This window comes from Pteropus alecto, unplaced genomic scaffold (genome assembly GCF_000325575.1).
Source record: "Pteropus alecto unplaced genomic scaffold, ASM32557v1 scaffold21, whole genome shotgun sequence".
NCBI classification, from domain to species: Eukaryota; Metazoa; Chordata; class Mammalia; order Chiroptera; family Pteropodidae; genus Pteropus; species Pteropus alecto.
Window position 1 is genome coordinate 30,716,748 of NW_006436282.1, and position 18,276 is coordinate 30,735,023.

An 18,276-nucleotide genomic window follows, 5' to 3' on the forward strand; every position below is an offset into this window, starting at 1 on the left:
GGCGCCCACTGCGCTGCCGAGCGACCCGGTACCTAGAGCCCGGGTGTCCCGGTGCCATGTGGGGGCGGGGCCCGCACTGAGACCCCCCCAGTTCACGGGGCGCCCCACCCCCACCCTTAAAGCGGTAATATTTTTGGAAAGAAATGATTAAAAACTAAGACGTAAAGCGAATCCCAGAGCTGCAGCTGCCCCGGTCCCCGTGCTCGCCAGGGTCCTGTGTGGCTGCCCAGCTGCGCGGTTAGGGACCGGGTCGCAGGCGGCTGCCCAGCTGCGCGGTTAGGGACCGGGTCCTAGGCGAGAGTTCTAAGAATGGCACACAGATGAGTATGATTGCAACAAAGGGAGGAAGGTAGGTGTAGGACAAAAAGGAATCAGGGAGTTTTTATGAGTTTGAGCACAGAAATGACATAGTCATGCTTACACGGGCTCTGAAGAACCCGCCGGTGAGCGCAGAGTCGGCGCGGCCGCCAGGGGTCAGTGTCTCCACGGACTGACCCAGATGTGTATGTATCCTGAGGGCTGAGCCGCACTTTTGTGATGTAGAACTCATTTTTATTATAAATCCATTTTGATGAGATATTTTCAAAGTATGGCTTGTATCTTTCAAAACTGTTTTATATTCAGAACTATAAAGTCGGTGGCACGTGAAACGCGTCCGAAGTGGGCGCCCACAGCCCAAGCAGCCGCCGCCGCCGCCGCGCAGAGCCGCGCCTTCTCCCTCAGGCCCTGCGCTGCGGGCCCCGCCCTGCTGCCCTGGTCTCCGTCACTTTGTTAAAGGTCGCCGGAGCGTCCGGGAGCGGGGCGGGGCTTGGCTGTCGCTTGTGCAGGGGTGAGCTCAGGGAAGCACCTCTCAAGTCGCAGGGCTCTGCCTGGGTACCCGTTGCTGCCCTTTTCCGGTGTTATAAATGATGTCATGGCCACCTGTGTCCCAAAAGCTCTTCTTCACTTGAGTGGGGATAGGGGGTGGGGAGGGGGTTCCTTATGAAAGGGGCTTACGGAGGCATTAGGGAGTCAAGGTCACACCGGGGAAAGGAAGCAGCTAACATGTCATGGAGAAAAGCGCCCCAGCTTCTCCGCACACCTGTCTGCCCGTTCAAAGTGGCGTTTACGGTGTTCGTGTCCCGCGCTCTGTGGTGCAGTTCTGGAAACTCTCGGAGGAGGGTGTTTTTAAAAAGCTTCAGTGAGTTTTTTCCCCCAAAGCACTTGGTTCTGACAGTGAGAATAATGTGTAACTAGATCCTGGAAACTGACTGACAGTGCCGAAGGCCAATACCTAGTTCTAAGAGCGAAAAGAAGAAACACACATCTTTAACCTGTTGGCTGAGCATTTAATGTTTATAGGGATGAGAGGGAGAAAAATACTCCTTTCAAAATACAGCTCTCTATGTTCCCTTAAAGCGTGAGCGTCTATATTTTTCTAATGTCCGTATTTCTATGATGACTTTCTCCCTGCTCTCCGGTGGATGTGTATAAAACAGTGGACTCTCTGTTGTCCACACACCGCATGGTGGTGTGAGTGGCATTTAAGTTGCTTCTGAAACCGGGCAGCAGCGGCAGTGGGCAGAGCCTCAGTCCCCCAGCATCTGTCCTGTCTCAGAAAGGGCAGCTCTGCCATCACGGTGGCTCAGACCGAAACCCAGGAGTGCCCGTCACCTTCTGCACCCCCACTTCATCTGCAGCCCATCCTGCATCCCGCCTGCTGCGTCCTCATCCACCTGCAGTCAGTCTCGCCCCTGTCAGAGTCATGCCGTCCTCCTGGGACACGTCCAGCAGTGTCCGCAGCCTCACTGCTTTGGGTCCTGCCCGTGTGCTTAGCAGCCAGACCTAGGCGGCCAGAAGGTGCGTCCTGACAGGGCCCTCAGGGGTCAGCCTCACTCCCCGCCCCCTCCCCCAAGTGAGAGCGAGGCCTCCGCCTGCCAGGCACTGTCCCTGTCCCCGTCACAGGACACCCTCCTCGCAGACACGCTTTCCGGTGTCTCGGTCCGGATGGCTGATCACGGAGGTTGGCGGCAAGTGGCACTTCTCTGCCCCGCTTCCCCTGGAATTTCCTTGCGGGCTACCTGTGAATCCTTGACCCAAATGGGCTTCCCGTCTTCTTGTTAATTTCTAAGAAATGCAGCAAACGCAGATGAAGCCACCTCGATAACCCCAATCTGCTCTGTCCCCTCCGTCCTTCTGGGGGTCATGACCCTTCTGAAGGTTTTATGTGTTTTTAAAAATGTGGTGAATGAATTATGTGCATAAACAGTGCCTGCTGTTTTGCATGTTTCAGCCATGTATGTGATGATGTACTTTCTGAGGCTGAATCATGATTCACAGAGTAAGCACAGTTAATGTTAAAAAAATAGAAAAGGAAGGTGGGCGGGTCAGTGGGCGGGTCGGTGGGCGGGTCGGTGGGCGGGTCTGGGCGGGTCTGGGCCGGTCGTGGCTGGATGGGAGGGATGGAGGGAGGAAGCAAAGGGAGAGGAACTCAGTGTCCGCTCTGCAGTGACCGACCACATAGGGGTCCCTGCTCTTCCCACCCCAGGTCCTCACTGGGCCTTGTTCGTGAGGCCCGGCCGTGGGGACAGGCGCGCAGGAGGCCCCTTGAGCTGCCAAGCCCTTCCTTCGGGAAAGGGGGTCACAGGACGCCCCTCAGGGCCACTGCTCAGACTCCACGCACAGGTGTCCGGGTCTTGAGAGCTTTCCGTCCAGGGGACCCCTGGGGCAGGGCCTGCGACGTGGTGTGCCGACAAGCTCCCAGGGGAAGCGGACACCGCGAGAACCCAGGCAGAAGCGCCGGTGCAGTGCGGAGCCAGACGTAGGGTGGCAGGTGGCAGAGGCCGGGCTCAGCTGGCACCGGGCCAGCGGGTCCTTGGGGTGGGGGGGCCACGCTGAAAGGTCGGGGTGAGGGACATGTGGAGAGGCAGGCCCGGTGGATGGGAGGGGACGGCCACACGGGACGTTGGGGTGCTCTTGGTTATTGTGCGTGTGTGTGCGTATGCGTGTGCACGTGCGTGTGCTCGCACGGATGTGCATATGTGTGCATGTGTCTCGGGCAGTTCTCAACGGCTGTAGGTCGGAAACTCCTATATCCAGAAATAGACCACAGACGACTTCCCGCTTCCCAGTGTTTGGCGCTCCGCGTGGCGTGAGGAGGCTCAGAGCTTGCTCTGCATCCCATGATCAGAACGATGCCACATTCGAGCGGCCGAGGACCTTCGCTGCCCCTGATGACTGACCGTGGGTCTGTCATTACATCGTAAGAGTCACTCTTTTGAATGGTGGCCTTCAATAAAGCCTGACTCGGGTGACATTTCCTGCTGGGTGACTCCCTTCAGAGGGGACACTGAGACCAACTTTCAGGAAGGGACACTTCAGACTTCAGGGTGCGGAGCTGCGTGCCGCGAGAATTTGATCAGGTTGGACGGTAACTACTGGGTGGACATTCTGAGGGGACAGAAAAGGGAGGAAAAGCAAGAGCGATGAGAAGGTGATGAGTAAATCGTTCTGCCTGCCCGGCTTAAAAAAACACACATGGCATTTTCTGGTCGGAGTATTTCGGTGAAACCCTGAGAAAACATATTTAGTAACAGTTCCTAAGTGGGTCGTGCTCGATCTTTGTTTCTTTAGCATCCTGGATTTCTGTCTTACACTATCGGGAAGACTTTCTAGCTTTATAACGACAGCAACAAAAAATCAGCAAATCACAAATACAGATGATCATGAAGCTTATTCTTTTGAAAATACAATGATTTACAGAAAAAAAAATAGATTTTCGTTTGCGCTTGAATTTCGTCGACATCCCGGTCCTGTGCGACGTGAGTCCTGTGTGGAAGCCTGGAGGCCGGAGGGCGTGGGCGCCGCCATCGTCATCGCCGTCCTTGCCGACGGCCCAGGCGCTGCCCGTGGAGACCGCTGTGCCGGGGCCCGGGACAGATTCTGAATCACTCGCGCCGAGTGACTGACGATCGCCAAGCGGGTGCAACGCGCCGCTCTGTGGGTTTCATGAAGTCGGACGTCTCCTGGTGTGGGCGCACGACGCGCCTTAGGTCCTGGCGTCCGAGTGTTTTTTCATCTGTGGGGCCGGGGTTGAAATCTGCAGTGAAGCCAGGAAACCCTGTGGTCTCGGGAGTCTGTCTATTACCAAGTGAAGCTATGACCTTTATTTCTGAGCTCTGTGCATGTCGTGGTCCTCAGCCCTTGCTTTCCAGCCACCTTGGCGGGTTCGGCTGTGCCCAGACCCTCCGCCACTTCCTTTAGAGGTGACCTGGCGTTCACAGCCACCTCTGCCGTGGTTCTGTTGACACGCTGGAGTGAACTGGTGGCCGGAAGGGGAGTGACTCGAGTCCCCAGGAGGGCGAGAGCCATTCCGTTATCATCGTCACCGTGATCGCTGTATTCCCACGGCTCTGACCCCGGCCTGGAGCATGAGGACGTGTCCACGCGCACGCCGAGGGCCTGCCTGCGTGTTCAAGTTCACGGCCGGTGAGAGTTGTTAAACTCTGTATCCTGCACTACAGACAGAAGCTTAGTTTGAGCCAAGTCAGGTGACACACAGGAGAAAAAGAGTTTGTCAGTGCCGTGCGCATGCCCCGGTGGCCCGACACCGACTTTCTGCAGAGATCTTGATTGACGATCTGTCACTCGAGGGGAGAGCAGTCAGAATGTCAGCGAGAGGCGATGGCCCCCGGTTTCCTCGCCGGTCGGGGGGAATGTTGGTTTCTACTTCTCTCCTCGAATGCTGGCCCCGCACGTGCAGGTCAGGAGTTGGGATGACCTGGCGGGTGTGGTGGCGGCTGCGTTTCCAAACACCCGCCAGACGTAATGACACCGCGTGGCCCAGCCCTGTTCCGTGACGAGGACACTGGCTGTCAGAGGAGAAGTGATGAGGTTAATACTTCAGCAATGAAACACTAATTAATACTAACAAATTAGTTTTTAATTAAATTTCACATCGGATTTCCAGTTTTGTGTTTACATTTGTTTTGGCGTAAGTATATGAATAATTCCTTCTTAGTTTTATTCTAGTTACTTGAAATGTATTTGTTACACTGTCTGGTATATATTTAATTACTGGCCGTACTATTTAACTGGCAGTAATAAAACCAAACGAGCAGCGATATATTATTAAGAAGCAAGAATGGCAGCTCTCGACTTTGATGGGTTAGTGACGAGCCAGCAGCAGGCACCTGTCTGACCGCGGCGTCCCCCGAGACAGCACTTGTTTGATGAGAGCCTGACAGTGCCCTGTGGCAGCCAGGACCACCAGAGTGGGCAGGGCTAGCGTCCGGTGTGACGGCTGACGGTGCTTGAGTTTCACCGTGTGCACACGACATGGCGGTGACTCGATGGCAGGCGAGGCCGGCGGTTCACAGCCACGGTCAACAAGGAGGTCTCCGTGACTGAAAGAGCCTGGGGGTGGCTGGGGTTCCTGGGGCATGGCCGAGGAGGGGCTCTGAGCTAGAGCCAGGCCTGGGTCCATGTCACGCATGAAACAGAAATGCCCGGAGCCCAGGCCAGCCCACAGGTGGCCGTAGGATGGGCTGAGGGGACCCCCGGCCGAGCAGACGGGCCCCGCGAGGCGTCTATGCAGGAAGCCGCTTTCGACCGTGCACCGTGAGGGCCCTGGCCGTCTCCCCGCTGGCCGCAAGACCCGAGGTGGACGTGGGAAGCGGCGGTGCCCCGTGGCGGAGCCCATGGCAGCAGGCTTCTCTGAGGGGGGCGCCCCGGGAACCTCGGAGAGGCGAGTCAGCGGCATTCGCTGCTCACGGGACGTGCCTGGCCAAGGTCATTTCCGAAAAGTCGCGGACAGCCCTGCCGACAGAACGGTCAGGCGGCCGGGCGAGGCGTTCGTGGGGAGGGAGTGGACCCTGGTGTCACTCAGCGCCTGGGTGACACGGGGCGGCATTCGGGGACTTTTCAGCTGGATGCAGCCCTTCTGGAGCAATGCGAAGTCGCTGATTTTTGTCTCACCGACAATCAACGTGGCCTCTTCGTCTTCTGTTCTTTCTCACTGAAAAGCAGCGGTTGCAGGGGCCACGGGGACGGCCCTGCTGTCCGCTCACGCTTTGTCTCGTGCCCTGCCTGGGGTGTCCTTCTTCCAGCCTTTGAATATTGTGTTTCATTATTTTACATTATTCATTTCAGCATGTCCTGTAATACTGCTTACATCTTTTGACTGACGTAGCTGAAAAGCGTGTGCCTTAAAAATTCAGACTTTGGAACAGGAGTGCGTTTTGCCCTGACATCGCTGGCTCCGTGAGGCAGAGGCGGCCGGTGAATCAGGCAGCCGCTCACGGCTCTGATGCACCCACGGTAAGGCACAGCCACGGCCAGTGGTGAGGATGTGGTGACACTGCCCGGGCACGTCTGCCGGGGCCTCCCGGGTGAGGCTAAGCCAGGCGTGAGCCGTGCCCGAGGGTCCCTTTCTGAGCCTCGAGAAGGGGCGCAGAGTCCTGCGCGAGCCGGACGCCAGCGCGTGCCCTCACTGCGTGCGCTGCTCCGACTGCTCTTCAGCTGGTTTTCGGGCTTGTCGCTCAACTTGACAGACATAGCAGGGTGGGCGGGGCCTTGGCGCAGGTCGGCTGTCACTCACCGTGGGTGTCGGTCCTTCCTCACTCTGGTTTCAGTCAGCATGCTGCATCACGACCGAGACGGTCTGAGCTCTTAACGATGCTTACAGCTCTTTTTACAAACTGGAACACTTACTTTCCTTCTTTTTTCGACTTTCTTAGCCACATCGGTCACTTGTCAGTCTCCTGGGGAGATCGGGGAGGGCAGGCGGGACTCCAGGTGGTGACGGCATTTCCTCTGCTGGCATTTGGTTTCAGATCTGGAAGGGGACGTGCCTCACTGGGCACAGGGACGCAGCGCCCTCGCAGGCCACTCACAGGGGGAACTGTCGGGTTGCAGGGGCTCAGCAGCCGACAGTGACATTTGCAGACGTCTTGCCTGTCTGTCTGTTGTGCCGGCCGCAGAACTTGAGCACACGTGAATGGGTTTGCGAACCGCAGCCTGGGCGAGACCGGAGTCCACTGTCGTTGGCGTGAGGATGAGCTGGGGACCGCATTGGCTGCCGGATGGACACGCCACGAGGTCTACCGTCCGTCTGCCACTGTCGGCCCGGTGCTCACCAGACCCAGGCGGTTTGGCTGTGAGGGGTTCGGGGAAGCTGGTGCTATCGGGGAGGGCGGGGTGACTCTCACTCCGAGTAGGGACCCCCTTTCCATGAAAAAGTCCATCGATCATCTGTCAGGAGTTCCCAGGTGGGCTCATGCCTGGGTGAGAAGTCGGCATCCCAACCTTAAAACCCTGTAATTCGGGGCTGGGAACAACAGGGCGCTCTCCCCAAGAAGCCAGTGCCCCTTGGGCAGAAGGGGACAGGTCCTCCTTTGAGCTTGTCGTCTCTGTTCAACCTCGAGCAACCACCAGTGGCCTTCGTCTGCATAGTGACATCAACCACAATCAGCTTCTGAAAGTGGCCGAATGATTTTGTCACCCTGGTCTCACTGTCCAGGCTGAGAGACACCAGTCCGAGTTCCTTTCTTCCGGAAGACTGCACAGTGACCTGTCCCCACAGTTCCTCCAGGAAATGAACATTTATGCAGAGGACAGTCAAAATATAGGGAGAAGAATACGGCCATTTAAAAATAATTATAACGACCTGCATGTCGGGGGTGCTTGCTGGAGCAGGCGGCTGCGTCATGGAGGTTCTGGGCTTGCCTGCTGAAGCCTAACCGGCATGGGACGAGGGTGAGCCAGCTGCCTGTGCTGTCCCCAGCATCAGCAGGGGGCAGGGGCCGCTGGGCTGGCGGGTGAGCCAGGCTCGGCAGCTCAGCATCTCGGCAGTGCTGGCCTGCACTCTCCTCCGCTGGTACCTGCGGCTTCAGTGGAAGCGACGAGGGCTTCGTTGCGTGTGTGCAGACGTGCACGGGCGTGCACACCCACGCGAAGAAGTTCCTCCCTGGACAGTGCCAACTGCCAGAGTTTCCAGTGGAAATAAAGAAAACGTGAGACCGTCTGAAGTGAGTGACGATTTTTGTATGTCTTTCCCAGACATGCTGGGAAAAAAATACTAAGACAAATTGGCAGTGGCTCAAATCTGCGAAACAGCAAGTTCGCCAGGCTCCCCGGAAACAATGGGAAAGGTGGGGTGCTTTGCTTGTTTTAGCAAGTTGCTCGTCCAGTGGGAGAGAGATCGTAGTCTGGGGGGAAGGCATTGGCTTCTGCTCCGATGCTCCTGCAGGGGCGTGTGACTCCTGAAGGAAGGGGGTGTGACTGAGTCTCCTGAGTGGCAAAACCCCTTCTCCCTGTCCTAAGCGCCCGGCGTCACGTGCTGCACAGGGCCCCCCGGCCTGGACGGAAGGCACCCCGCCATCTCGCCATCACCCACACAGAAAGACGGGAGCATCGCACCCCTGGGACCGCAGGCGTGTCAGCCGCTCTGCCTGCCTCCCGACATTCTCACGGACCGTGGAAGTCGTGTGTGGTGACTGTGGCGCTGGTTCACACCGAGCTGGAAAGATTGAGCAGGATCGGTCTCTGCTGATGTCCCCTCGTGTCACCTGCCCTCCGGCGGGAGGTCTGTGTCTCTCTTCCAGGGCCTGCCTTCCAGCTCTGCTGCTCCCCTGGCCTCCGGGCTGCTCCACTCCCCGGGCTCCGGCACCTGCCGCTCCCCTCTGCCACCCTCCTCTGTCCCCTCTCTTTGCTTCCTCAATGAGAGGGTGCAGGACGCCTGTCAGAAGAACTACAGAATCGTAGCCCTAAAGGCTGGAGCACGGAAGGGCTGGGGCTGCACGAGAAGATCACAGTGGGAACTAGAGAAACCCACGCAGCACTTGAGAGTGAACTTCACAGCGACCTTGAAATGCGAGCTCCCCGAGGGCCCCCTGCCTGTGGCCATGCTGACACGCGTGGGTCAGCTGTGCATCGCGGGGCAGGCGAGCGTCGAGGAGGGGTCCGGGGTGGGATCACTGGTCATTCGTTAGCTGACAGCAAAGAACCAAAGTTGATGGACGGTTTACTTAAAACGGATGGATGCTGTCCGGGGTTTCCCCTGGAAGACAGCCATGCATTTCCGGTGTGCTTCTCCGAGGTCAAGGCCGGGCATGGGGTCGCAGCTCCTGGGCAGGTTTGGCCCGTGGGGCTTCGTTATGCACGTGAGCACCCCCCAGAAACTGTTGGTGGCCGACGCTTGATGGCTCCATCCCAAGAGACGAGGACATAGGAGCCATGTCCGAGCTGCACAGTGTGTGTGGTCGGTGGGGGGAACTCCAGACCAGTGGGTCTCACCTTGACTTTAACAGCAGCTGCCCACGGAAGGTGCCCAGGGTCGCGCTTGATTACAAATGCAAGCCAAACCGCGATGCGACACCGCTCCACGCCAGCCAGAGGCCCCTGCTGCTTTTGAAAGGAGACCGGCAGGCGCGGGCAAGGACGAGGAGAAGTCGGAAGCTCGGGCACTGCGGCGAAGGGCAGGGCGCGGCTGTGGGGACGGCGGCCTGGCTGTCCGTCAGAAGTTAAATGCGCCATTCCCACGTGACCCAGCGGCTCTGCTCCGGGGTGCAGACCTGCGGGAGTGGGAAACAGGTTTTCAAGGAAAACTTGTGCACAGATGTTCCCAGCAGCTCCATTCACAATAGCCAGGAGGCGAAGACAGTCCAGACGCCCATGCGCAGACGCGGGGGCCAGCAGCACGTCCCCACGTGCAGGGACGGCACTCGGCGGCCACCGGAAGGTTCGCTGCTGCCCCTCCGGCAGCCTGGCTGAGCCCTGGTGTCACGATGCCGAGGGAGACAGCCAGGCACAGAGGCGCATCGCGGCCACTGCTGCTCGTGGGCAGCGCCCCGGAGAGGCGGGTCCCCACGCGGAGGGAAGCTGGCGGCAGCCGGGGCAAGGGGCCGGGTGTGAAGGGGCCTCCCTCGTCCTGGTCTGAGCGAGGTAGCGGTGACGGCCAGGTGCCCTCACGCCTCTGGCCGAGCACAGTGAGTGGTGACGAGGGGCTGGGCCTGCAGCCGCGTTTGAGAGCCGGCTGTCAGCCAGGAGCAGCCAGGCTTGTCACCCGGAACCGGTGCAGGTGCCCGTGTCCCGCCCCGCATTCGTGGCTCTGCACGGTTGCCGTGACGATCCAACACGAGGCAAACAGCCCTTGCTGAGATGAGGAGCACATTTCAAACAGAAATGATCGATGACACGTCTTCTTAGCTCAGAATTAGAGATCTAGGTCGAAATCGCCTGGCCCGGGGATGCTGGCCTCATTCTGAGCTGACACTGAGATCTCGACATTGGTTCCTTGTCTTCCTCATCCTCCACTGCCAGATGCGTGTGACACAGGACCGCCCTGCGGTTCGTGCTGAGTGGCACGCGTTAGCAGCTCGCACAGCCCTGTGGACGCAGGCTGAGCGCCGTCCCCTCTGACGCCCCTGCAGCTCACGGCCGCCTGGCAGAGGCCTTCTCCCCGCAGTCGGAGGCCCCCGAGGTCTGGGACACGGAGGCCGTGACGGATTTCTTCCCTTTTCTCTCTGCGGCATGCACCTTCCCCTTAACGAGTTATCGGGCTGCACTGTCAGGAAAGCTCCTGGGACAGTCTGGTAAGACCTCGGGAGCCAGGACCTGTGGATCTGGGTGCCGGCCCTTGGGAGGAGCATTACTCACTCCCCTGCAGCCGGCCAGTCCGCACGGAGCGGGAACCAGGTCCTTCTTGCAGACAAGCCTAGTCTGTCCCTGTGGACTTTCGCAACTTCGTGCCAGGAGCAAACCCTGGAACTGGAGTGGGGAGGACCCAGGCCAGGCTGTCTCGGCTTAGGCCACGTGGACTAAACTTTCAGTTTTCCATTTTATTTACTGTCGATGCTCAGCGTTTTAAAGGACGTCTGACACTTAATGGTATTTTCCACCCAAATCATTCTGTGGTTTGTTTGCTACATTCTGCGCATGGATTCCGGAGGCGGGAACGGGGAGATAGGCGGACGCCCTCTGGGCAGCCAGCGTGCTCTGGCCGGGGGCGGAGAGGCCGTCAGCAGGGCTAGGGCCTGGGGGGCAGCACATGGAGGCGCCGGGCTCCACTCGCCCGTGCGTGTGCAGCAGCCGTGGGGAGACACGCTTGTGGGCCGAATAAAACCCTGCGATGTCAGCATCCAGTTCCGTCCCAGAGACACAGATGCTGGGCTGGGAGAGCCAGCCGTCCGGGACGGCAGGTGTCAGAGCCCTTGGGCACTGGGACAGGTACGCTCCAGGCCTCCGCCGTCTGCTGTCTCAGTGCGGCCCTAATGAGGACGTTCTTACCTAAAATGCTTGTCGGGGAAGAAGGAAGCCACTCGTGTGGGACACCCCTGACGTGGCAGTGTGTCAGGTGCTGACAACTTGGACGGAAATGGACTCTCCCGCTTTAAAGACGAGGACGCGTGTGCCGTGAGAACCCCACCTGTGTGCGCGTGGTGGCTGCTGCATCAGGAGACCTGAGGTCGGTTCGTCACCTCGGGGAGGTGACCACCCAAGATATCAGAACGCCTAGAAGGCAGTAGGACTACAGATTTAGTACCTGACGTCAGCGTACGACGGATGACCTGCGCAGGGCTTCTAAGGGCGCATTCCGCCCAGAGCTTCAGGGCACTTGAAGGATGGAGGTGACTTCCTAGCGGGGCTGAGTGATCAGCCGGGCGTGGGTATGGACGGGAGGAGCTTGACGTCCGGTCCGGCTGGGTGGAGTGAAGAGACCGTTATCCTCGGGGGTGTGAAGTGCGTCGTCAGGAAGCTCGGTTCAGGGGACCCCGGAAGGGGCCCCGCGTGCTTCTGAGATAACGGTGCTGGCACGGGCACGGTCCTCTGTGTGCCGCCAGCTTTGACAGCCCTCCGTCACACATGGCCGTGTCCCCTTGCATGTGGGGGGCGTGGGCGAGCCATCCGAGGCCACTGCGCCACAGCCCTGCTCCGCTCGGCTCCGTTTCCTCCCCTGGACCCTGCTTTGTGGAGGAAACCCGAGTTCTGTCTCGCGTCCTCACAGCAGCGACGGAGGCCGAGGATATTATGTAACAACAGTTCGCCGCCAGTGGCTTATTTACATAGTAACGCGTCCGACGTCTGCTGAACTCAAGGGCTGGGAGAAACGTTCACACTTTTTCTTTACATTTTTTCATGGGAGCCTAAATAGACATCGATGGATTTTCTGGGCATCCGGCTATTTCCCGGGCATCCGGCTGTTTCCCGTGGTCCTTTACCTGTTTCTTGCACTTGAACAAGGTGTCAGATCCCCTGACTCCCAGCGTCTCAGGGGGGCGCCTGACCTGGCGTGAAATGCAACTTGGGGGATCGTTTTTCTGCTTTGACTTTCACGTTTAAGTTTCAGAACAGCCAGGTCTCCGAGATGCTGTCAGAGGACTGAACGGCAGTGTGGTCGTTGGCAGCACTGGTTAGAATCTGGGTCTGAGCAGAGGTGCCGCTGGGCGCGGGCGACCGGGAGAGCTCGCCTTCACACGTTTGATTTGAATATGGGGACCCAGTTGCTCCTGTGAAACCTGCCACAAGCTCCCGGTGTAAAAGGCGAGGGCGGGGCTGCCCAGAGGCCGCGCCTCGTGCATCCGTTCCCGCAGGCTTGCTCGGGGTCCTCTGCGCCAGGGGCTGTCGGGCTGGGCGGGGCAGCAGGTGAAAATGGCAACCATCAGTGTCCCACGGGCCCCACATTAGAATGGGCAGAAAAACAAATGCGTGACAGCCACCACAGCCAGCACACTGGGTCCCCACCTCGTGCCGAGAGCTTGCTCAGGTCTTCCGTAGGTGGCGACCCACGACACCTCTGTGTGTGGGTGCTGGTGTCTGCCCCGCTCCTGGGGAGATAAACTGAGGCAGAGAATAATCGGGAAGCTGGTCCGCGGTCACGCAGCTCATCAGCGGCAAAGCCAGGACCTGTCCCTGCGGGTGTCTCCGGCGTCCGTGGGCTCAGTGCCCCACCACGTGGGCCTCGCGTGGCAGGCGCTGGGCTTACGTGTAAGGAGGGCAGCCGAGCAGGGGGTCTTCAGGGGGGGCCCTGGACGGGCGTGCGGTCACTTTGTTTTTCATTTGAAATTAGGACGCGAGTTGTCTAGACGCGGCTTCTGCACGAGCATGCGTGCGAGTCTGTCAGGCAGACCACGGGGAGGAGCATGAGAAACGGTTCTGCGCCCTTCAGGCCGCTCGCGGTGTAGACATTGCCCTGACAGGGTCACCGCGGGCCGGGCTCATGTCGTCCTAGGGGCCGTGAGCCCCTCGCGGAGTGGCGCATTCGAGCGTCACGGAAAGTCCGCAGCCCGCCCTTTCTGCTGCACAGGCGTTTGTCCCCGACGTCCGAGGGCTAGAGGGAGGCGAAGCGACTCGGGATGCGAGAACTGGGCCTTCCCGCCCGCGAGGACCGTGCGGGGGGCCTGCTCCTCCCTCCTCGCGTGGGAGAGGCCGCCCTCACCTGCGGGCGGGGAGGCCAGTCACACCTGCGGGCACCTAGGCCGGGTCACCCCTGCGGGCAAGATGCTGGTCACACCTGTGGGCACTGAGGCCGGTCACGCCTGCGGGTTCAGAGGCTGAGTCACACCTGTGGGCGGGGAGGCCAGTCACACCTGCGGGCGGGGAGGCTGGTCACACCTGCGGGCAAGAGGCTGGTCACGCCTGTGGGCACCGAGACCGGTCACACCTGTGGGCACCGAGACCGGTCACACCTGCGGGTTCAGAGGCTGAGTCACACCTGCGGGTCCGCAGCAGGGGCTGGTTCCGGCCAGGAAGTGCCCTCGAGGTTGAAAAGCTCCGCCCTGTCCTGCGGTTAAGAACAAAGCCCTTACGGCGGGACGTGGGACTCTGTCACGCGGCGTCTTCTGCTGTCTTTCCCAGGAGGGTGACAGTACGGGTTTGGCACAGGCCATTCCCGCCTGAGAATGGAAACGACTTTCAGAAGCCGGAGGGACGTCCGGCCCTCGGTTTCACGTCCAGCGGTCCCTCGGGTGACGAGTTTGTCTGCCTCTCCCCACCAGGGCTGCATGACGCCAGACTCACCGCCTGTGAGCTCCCGCCCCACCGTGCTGGGCCCATCTCTGTCGCTGAGCAGCATCTCGGGGCTGTCTGTCAGGTCAGACATGAAGAAGCGCCGGGCCCCTCCGCCGCCTGCCCTGCCGGGGACCGGGCCACCCATGCAGGACAAGGCATCAGAAAAGGTAGGCAAAGGAGCAGCCGAGTCTCAGGAGGCTCCCTGCGCGCACGCTCACCTTAGGGCCTACCTGGGGCTCTGGCGCGAGCGTTTGGGGTGAATGCTCCAGCTTTACCCAGCGGTAAGGTGAGACGCCACAGCGCCTCGGTTACGGGGGTAGGAACCTGACTTCGTGCTTCACCCTGAAAGTACCATGCTCACCGATCAACGTTTACTTTGTTTACCATTGAAATTTCGGGCATCGTCGCGGTCACTAATGAGAAAGGCACACGGTTAAGACTGTGAATTCGAGTTTGTACAGGACAGGGATGATGCATGACACGGTAGGGGAGCCCCGTCTGGGCACATTAAGTGGCCTGCTGCGGCGGTAACACCTGTCTGGGGAGACATGGTATTCGCAGAATCTCCTTTATTGTTTTTCCCTTGAGAGCAGTGGCATGTCTTTGCAAGCGCTGGTCATTGCACACTGACCAGGAGATGCCTGGGACCTCAGCAGTGTGTCCCCGTTTGGGGTCCTTCCCTCTGCCTCCCTGCTGACGACTTAAACCAGCATTTAAAATATCAAACCCTGACTTCCGGGGCGCAGGACACCCTTGGGCAGTAGTGCCTCTTTTCATGGCCTGGAATGTAAAGTTTTTATTTTCCAAACCCGCCCTTCTTTGGGTGGGCCGTGGCAGGGACAATACCCAAGCACAGCCAGGACGGGACCTTGCTTTTGGCCAGTGTAGAAGCTGAGCTGTCCCAGGCTGGTCCCCGGCACCCGACAGCAGGGCCCGCCCCGTGCACCCTAATGCAGCGAGAAGGTGAGGACGCGTGTCCTTCCTCGCGCTGAGGCGGCCCCCGGACCCTGCGTCCCAGCCTCCTGGGGGACACTGCAGCACAGGAGGGGGCACGGACACAGAGCGCGTCCGCACGGAGGTGAATGCACAGCCTCAGCAGCGTGTGACACGTGTCCAGTCCAGAGGAGAGGTCGTCTTGGCCAGATTTCGAGGTGCTTATCCACAGTAGGTGGCGTCTACTCGAGGGGGTAGAGTGCAGTAAGTAGAGAATCGGGAATTCTGAATGAAAAGCAAATAGCAGAATGAACCGAGTTCCCTCTTGGACAGCAAAAGCTTTTTACTGAAATCTGTTTTGTTTGGCACGGAATGAGTGGAGAAATTGGCTTACAGAAACCATCTCCTTTCGTAAGCTCGTGAGTGGCATATGGATTACATTTAAGCGTTTGCTGTGAGTATGCTTTTTCTTTTTTCCTTTTCAAATGAAAGCAATTTCGTTGTTTACTAATTCCTGAGAAAGGAACCCAAAAGCGTGTTGTCGTTGTCACTGGGAAGAACGTCAGTTCCTTCTCCGGGGACTTCCTTCCACACAAAGATAAGGCGTTTGGAAAGTCTTATTTCTATGCAACTGTTACCAACGCCAGTATCCTGAATGTGGGAGAAAGGGTTGCTTTCTAGGGCATGACTCGTTTATAAGAAAATGAGGACGCTTAGGTTTTCATATTTTAAAAGATTTTCCTTAGCAACCAGTATTAATCATTTAGTATTTACTCGTTCAGGTCATAGAGGCAGAATAATTTCAGGCATCTTCCAATTCATCTGAAACTTTTTGAAAATGTCACTTGTGGTCTACGGCCACGCCACCCCGAACACGCCCCATCCCGTCTGATCTCGGAAGCTAAGCAGGGTCCGGCCTGGTTAGTACTTGGATGGGAGACCACCTAGGAAGCCCAGGTGCTGTAGGCGTAAAAAATAACAAATAAGGGATTGTAAGCTGACAAGGCCCTTGCAATCTGTGAGGTCAACCAAAGGTTGCCTCGCCCCAAAAAATAAAATAAAAACAAGACAAAAAGAAAGAAAATGTCACTTGTGTATATCACCATCGGTTACCTGATTATATATCCATAATTTGATCATCAGTATTTGCTACTTGTAAAAGCAGTTTTCAACGAGATTTTCCAAGAGAGAAACGAGCGGTGTCCTTGCGCAAGGCCATCGGCAGAGAAACTGGTGAGGCGGGCCGAGTGACATGTGACCTCGCAGGGGACGGCCCGTGTCTCCTGCATCACACCTGCTCTCTCTTCCCAGAGCCCGCGTGTAGTTTTAATTGTGTGGAACATTCGGGCGGAGTGCTGTATTGTATATGTTAGGGCACCATGTGCTAAGTCAGTATTTTTCAAACTCGAGTGGCATCTGAATCACCCAAAGGGCTTGTCGACGCACAGCGGTGGGGCCTGAGGATTTCCGGTTTGGCAGGTTCCTGGGAGAACCCCACTTTGAGAACCCCCTCCATAGGCTGCTGCCTCTGCCTCCCTCTTCTGCCCGACTGAATTTGGATCAGTCACAGAGGAGAGAGGGTCTACTGAGTCTAAATGTTTTTCCCAGGTCTGGAGAGTTCCTTGGGTAGGAAAGTTACGTAGGCGAAGCAACCTGTGTGATGCGTAATGACTGTGCACAGTTAGCGGGGGCCTGAGGTTACCTGTTAAGGTGGATACACAGCTCCCCCTCCTCGCTGAGACCCGGGACGTTCGCGTGAGGGGACGAAGGAGTTGCCCGTCGTGGCGGGATCGTCATTCGTCTTCTGGTTCCATTGTCCTCGCCCCACCGTTCGCCGTGCCGAGGTGACCGCCCTCCTGTCCTGGGCCCCGGTGAATAACTAGAATTCTTGCTGCACCTGTTTGGGTTGGAGCCCCCTTTGTACAGCGCGTCTTAGCGACCTGTCCCCAAGGAGACCGATGGAGCCTCTGCGTGAAGAACACTGTTTCACAGTTTATAGGCGAACGGCTGATGAATCGCTCCGCTCACCGAGCGCACTTACAAATGGCAGCAGCTCTGGGCGTTCCCGGCCACGTTCGCGCGTCCTTAAGGAAAAGGCTGCAGCCCAGCCCCGGGAAGCGCAGGCTTCTGCTGGATGCCAGAACCAGAAATGGCCGTGGCGGTGTCCCCGCGTGCATGCTGCCCAGAGCTGCGGCCACAGGACACGGGCCCCTGGGGCGCGGGCAGCACGCGCGGAACAGCCACTGAGCGCCGGCCTCATCTGCGAGGCGGGTGCCAGGGCCTCGCGCGGTTCGGGGGGACGACGGGGGTGGTGTGTGGCAGCTCCGCAAGCCGCGGGGCTCCCGTCCCTTCTCTCCCCACGGTCCCCTCTGTGCCCAGCGTCTCTGCCACCGGTTTCTCCCCCTGGCTCCCTGTGTGTCCCGTTAACCGTCCCGTCTCTCAACCACGCCTCCTCGAGAGAACCACACGTGTGCGTGACCCCACAGCCGTCCTGGCACGTTTGCTGATTGTCACGTTGGTTCTTCAGCTGAGCTGGGGACACTGGGTCTCAAACCAGCCCGAGTGGCACGTCAGGGGCTGTGCAGCTGATGCCAGCCCGGCTCCACGTCCTCCGGCTCCACGGGGCACCGGCCCGCGTGCCGCCGTCTTTGCCGGTGAGGCGGGGCCAGGCCTCCGCCACCCGCAGAGGCAGAGCAGGTGAAAGCTGGTTTGGAGATGGGACACAGCCCCCTGCGAGTTGGCGACAGATGCTGCAGACGTGGCGAGGAGGAGGGAGTTGGCACCTGGCCGGTCAGGAACCCCCTGCAACGTGGTCGCCTCCCGCCACGGCCCTGGGCTGCCTGGAGCAGCACACACTGCCGGCCTGCGCCACGCAGAGCTGCCCTTAACCGTGGCGCCTTTGGGCGGCGTGCAGGGCGGCGTGGCCATCCCTCAGGTGGCGTGCGAGGCGGCGTGACGTCCTCAGGTGGCATGCAGGGCGGCGTTGTAGGTGTGGCTGGAGGTCGGAACCCCAGCCACGCGTCTTCCCCCCGAGCTGTGGACTGGATCCACAGGGCCCTTCGCCCCCAGGCTGCACAGCGGTGACGCCCTATGGTCATCCCGCCCTGTGCAGACGGGAAGGACGGCCCAGTCCCGGGGTCCCCCCCGCCCACCACAGACCTTTTGCTTTCTTCTGCGTATTTGTTTCTGGGCCTATTATGAATGTTTCTTTTTTTGGAAAATTCAGAAGTTTTACTGGAACAAAGGTCTTTCAGGCACCCTCTTCCCACGACAGTGCTTCCAAGCCTGCGTTTTCGTCCCAAGCAAGAAGTAACAAGTGGCTTCCTGTCGAGAGAAAGTGCATCTTCCCAACTGCAC

At 58.9% G+C, this 18,276-nt stretch overlaps 1 protein-coding gene and 1 pseudogene across 1 annotated transcript in view; both read left to right on the forward strand.

Moving 5' to 3' along the window:
* Nucleotides 1-18,276, forward strand: part of COBL (cordon-bleu WH2 repeat protein) — a 91,984-nt gene that overhangs the window by 18,884 nt on the left and 54,824 nt on the right. The window contains 1 exon segment of the mRNA XM_025046872.1: nucleotides 13,974-14,153. Coding sequence (XP_024902640.1) covers nucleotides 13,974-14,153 — 180 coding nt within the window.
* Nucleotides 15,770-15,888, forward strand: LOC112479787 (annotated as a pseudogene).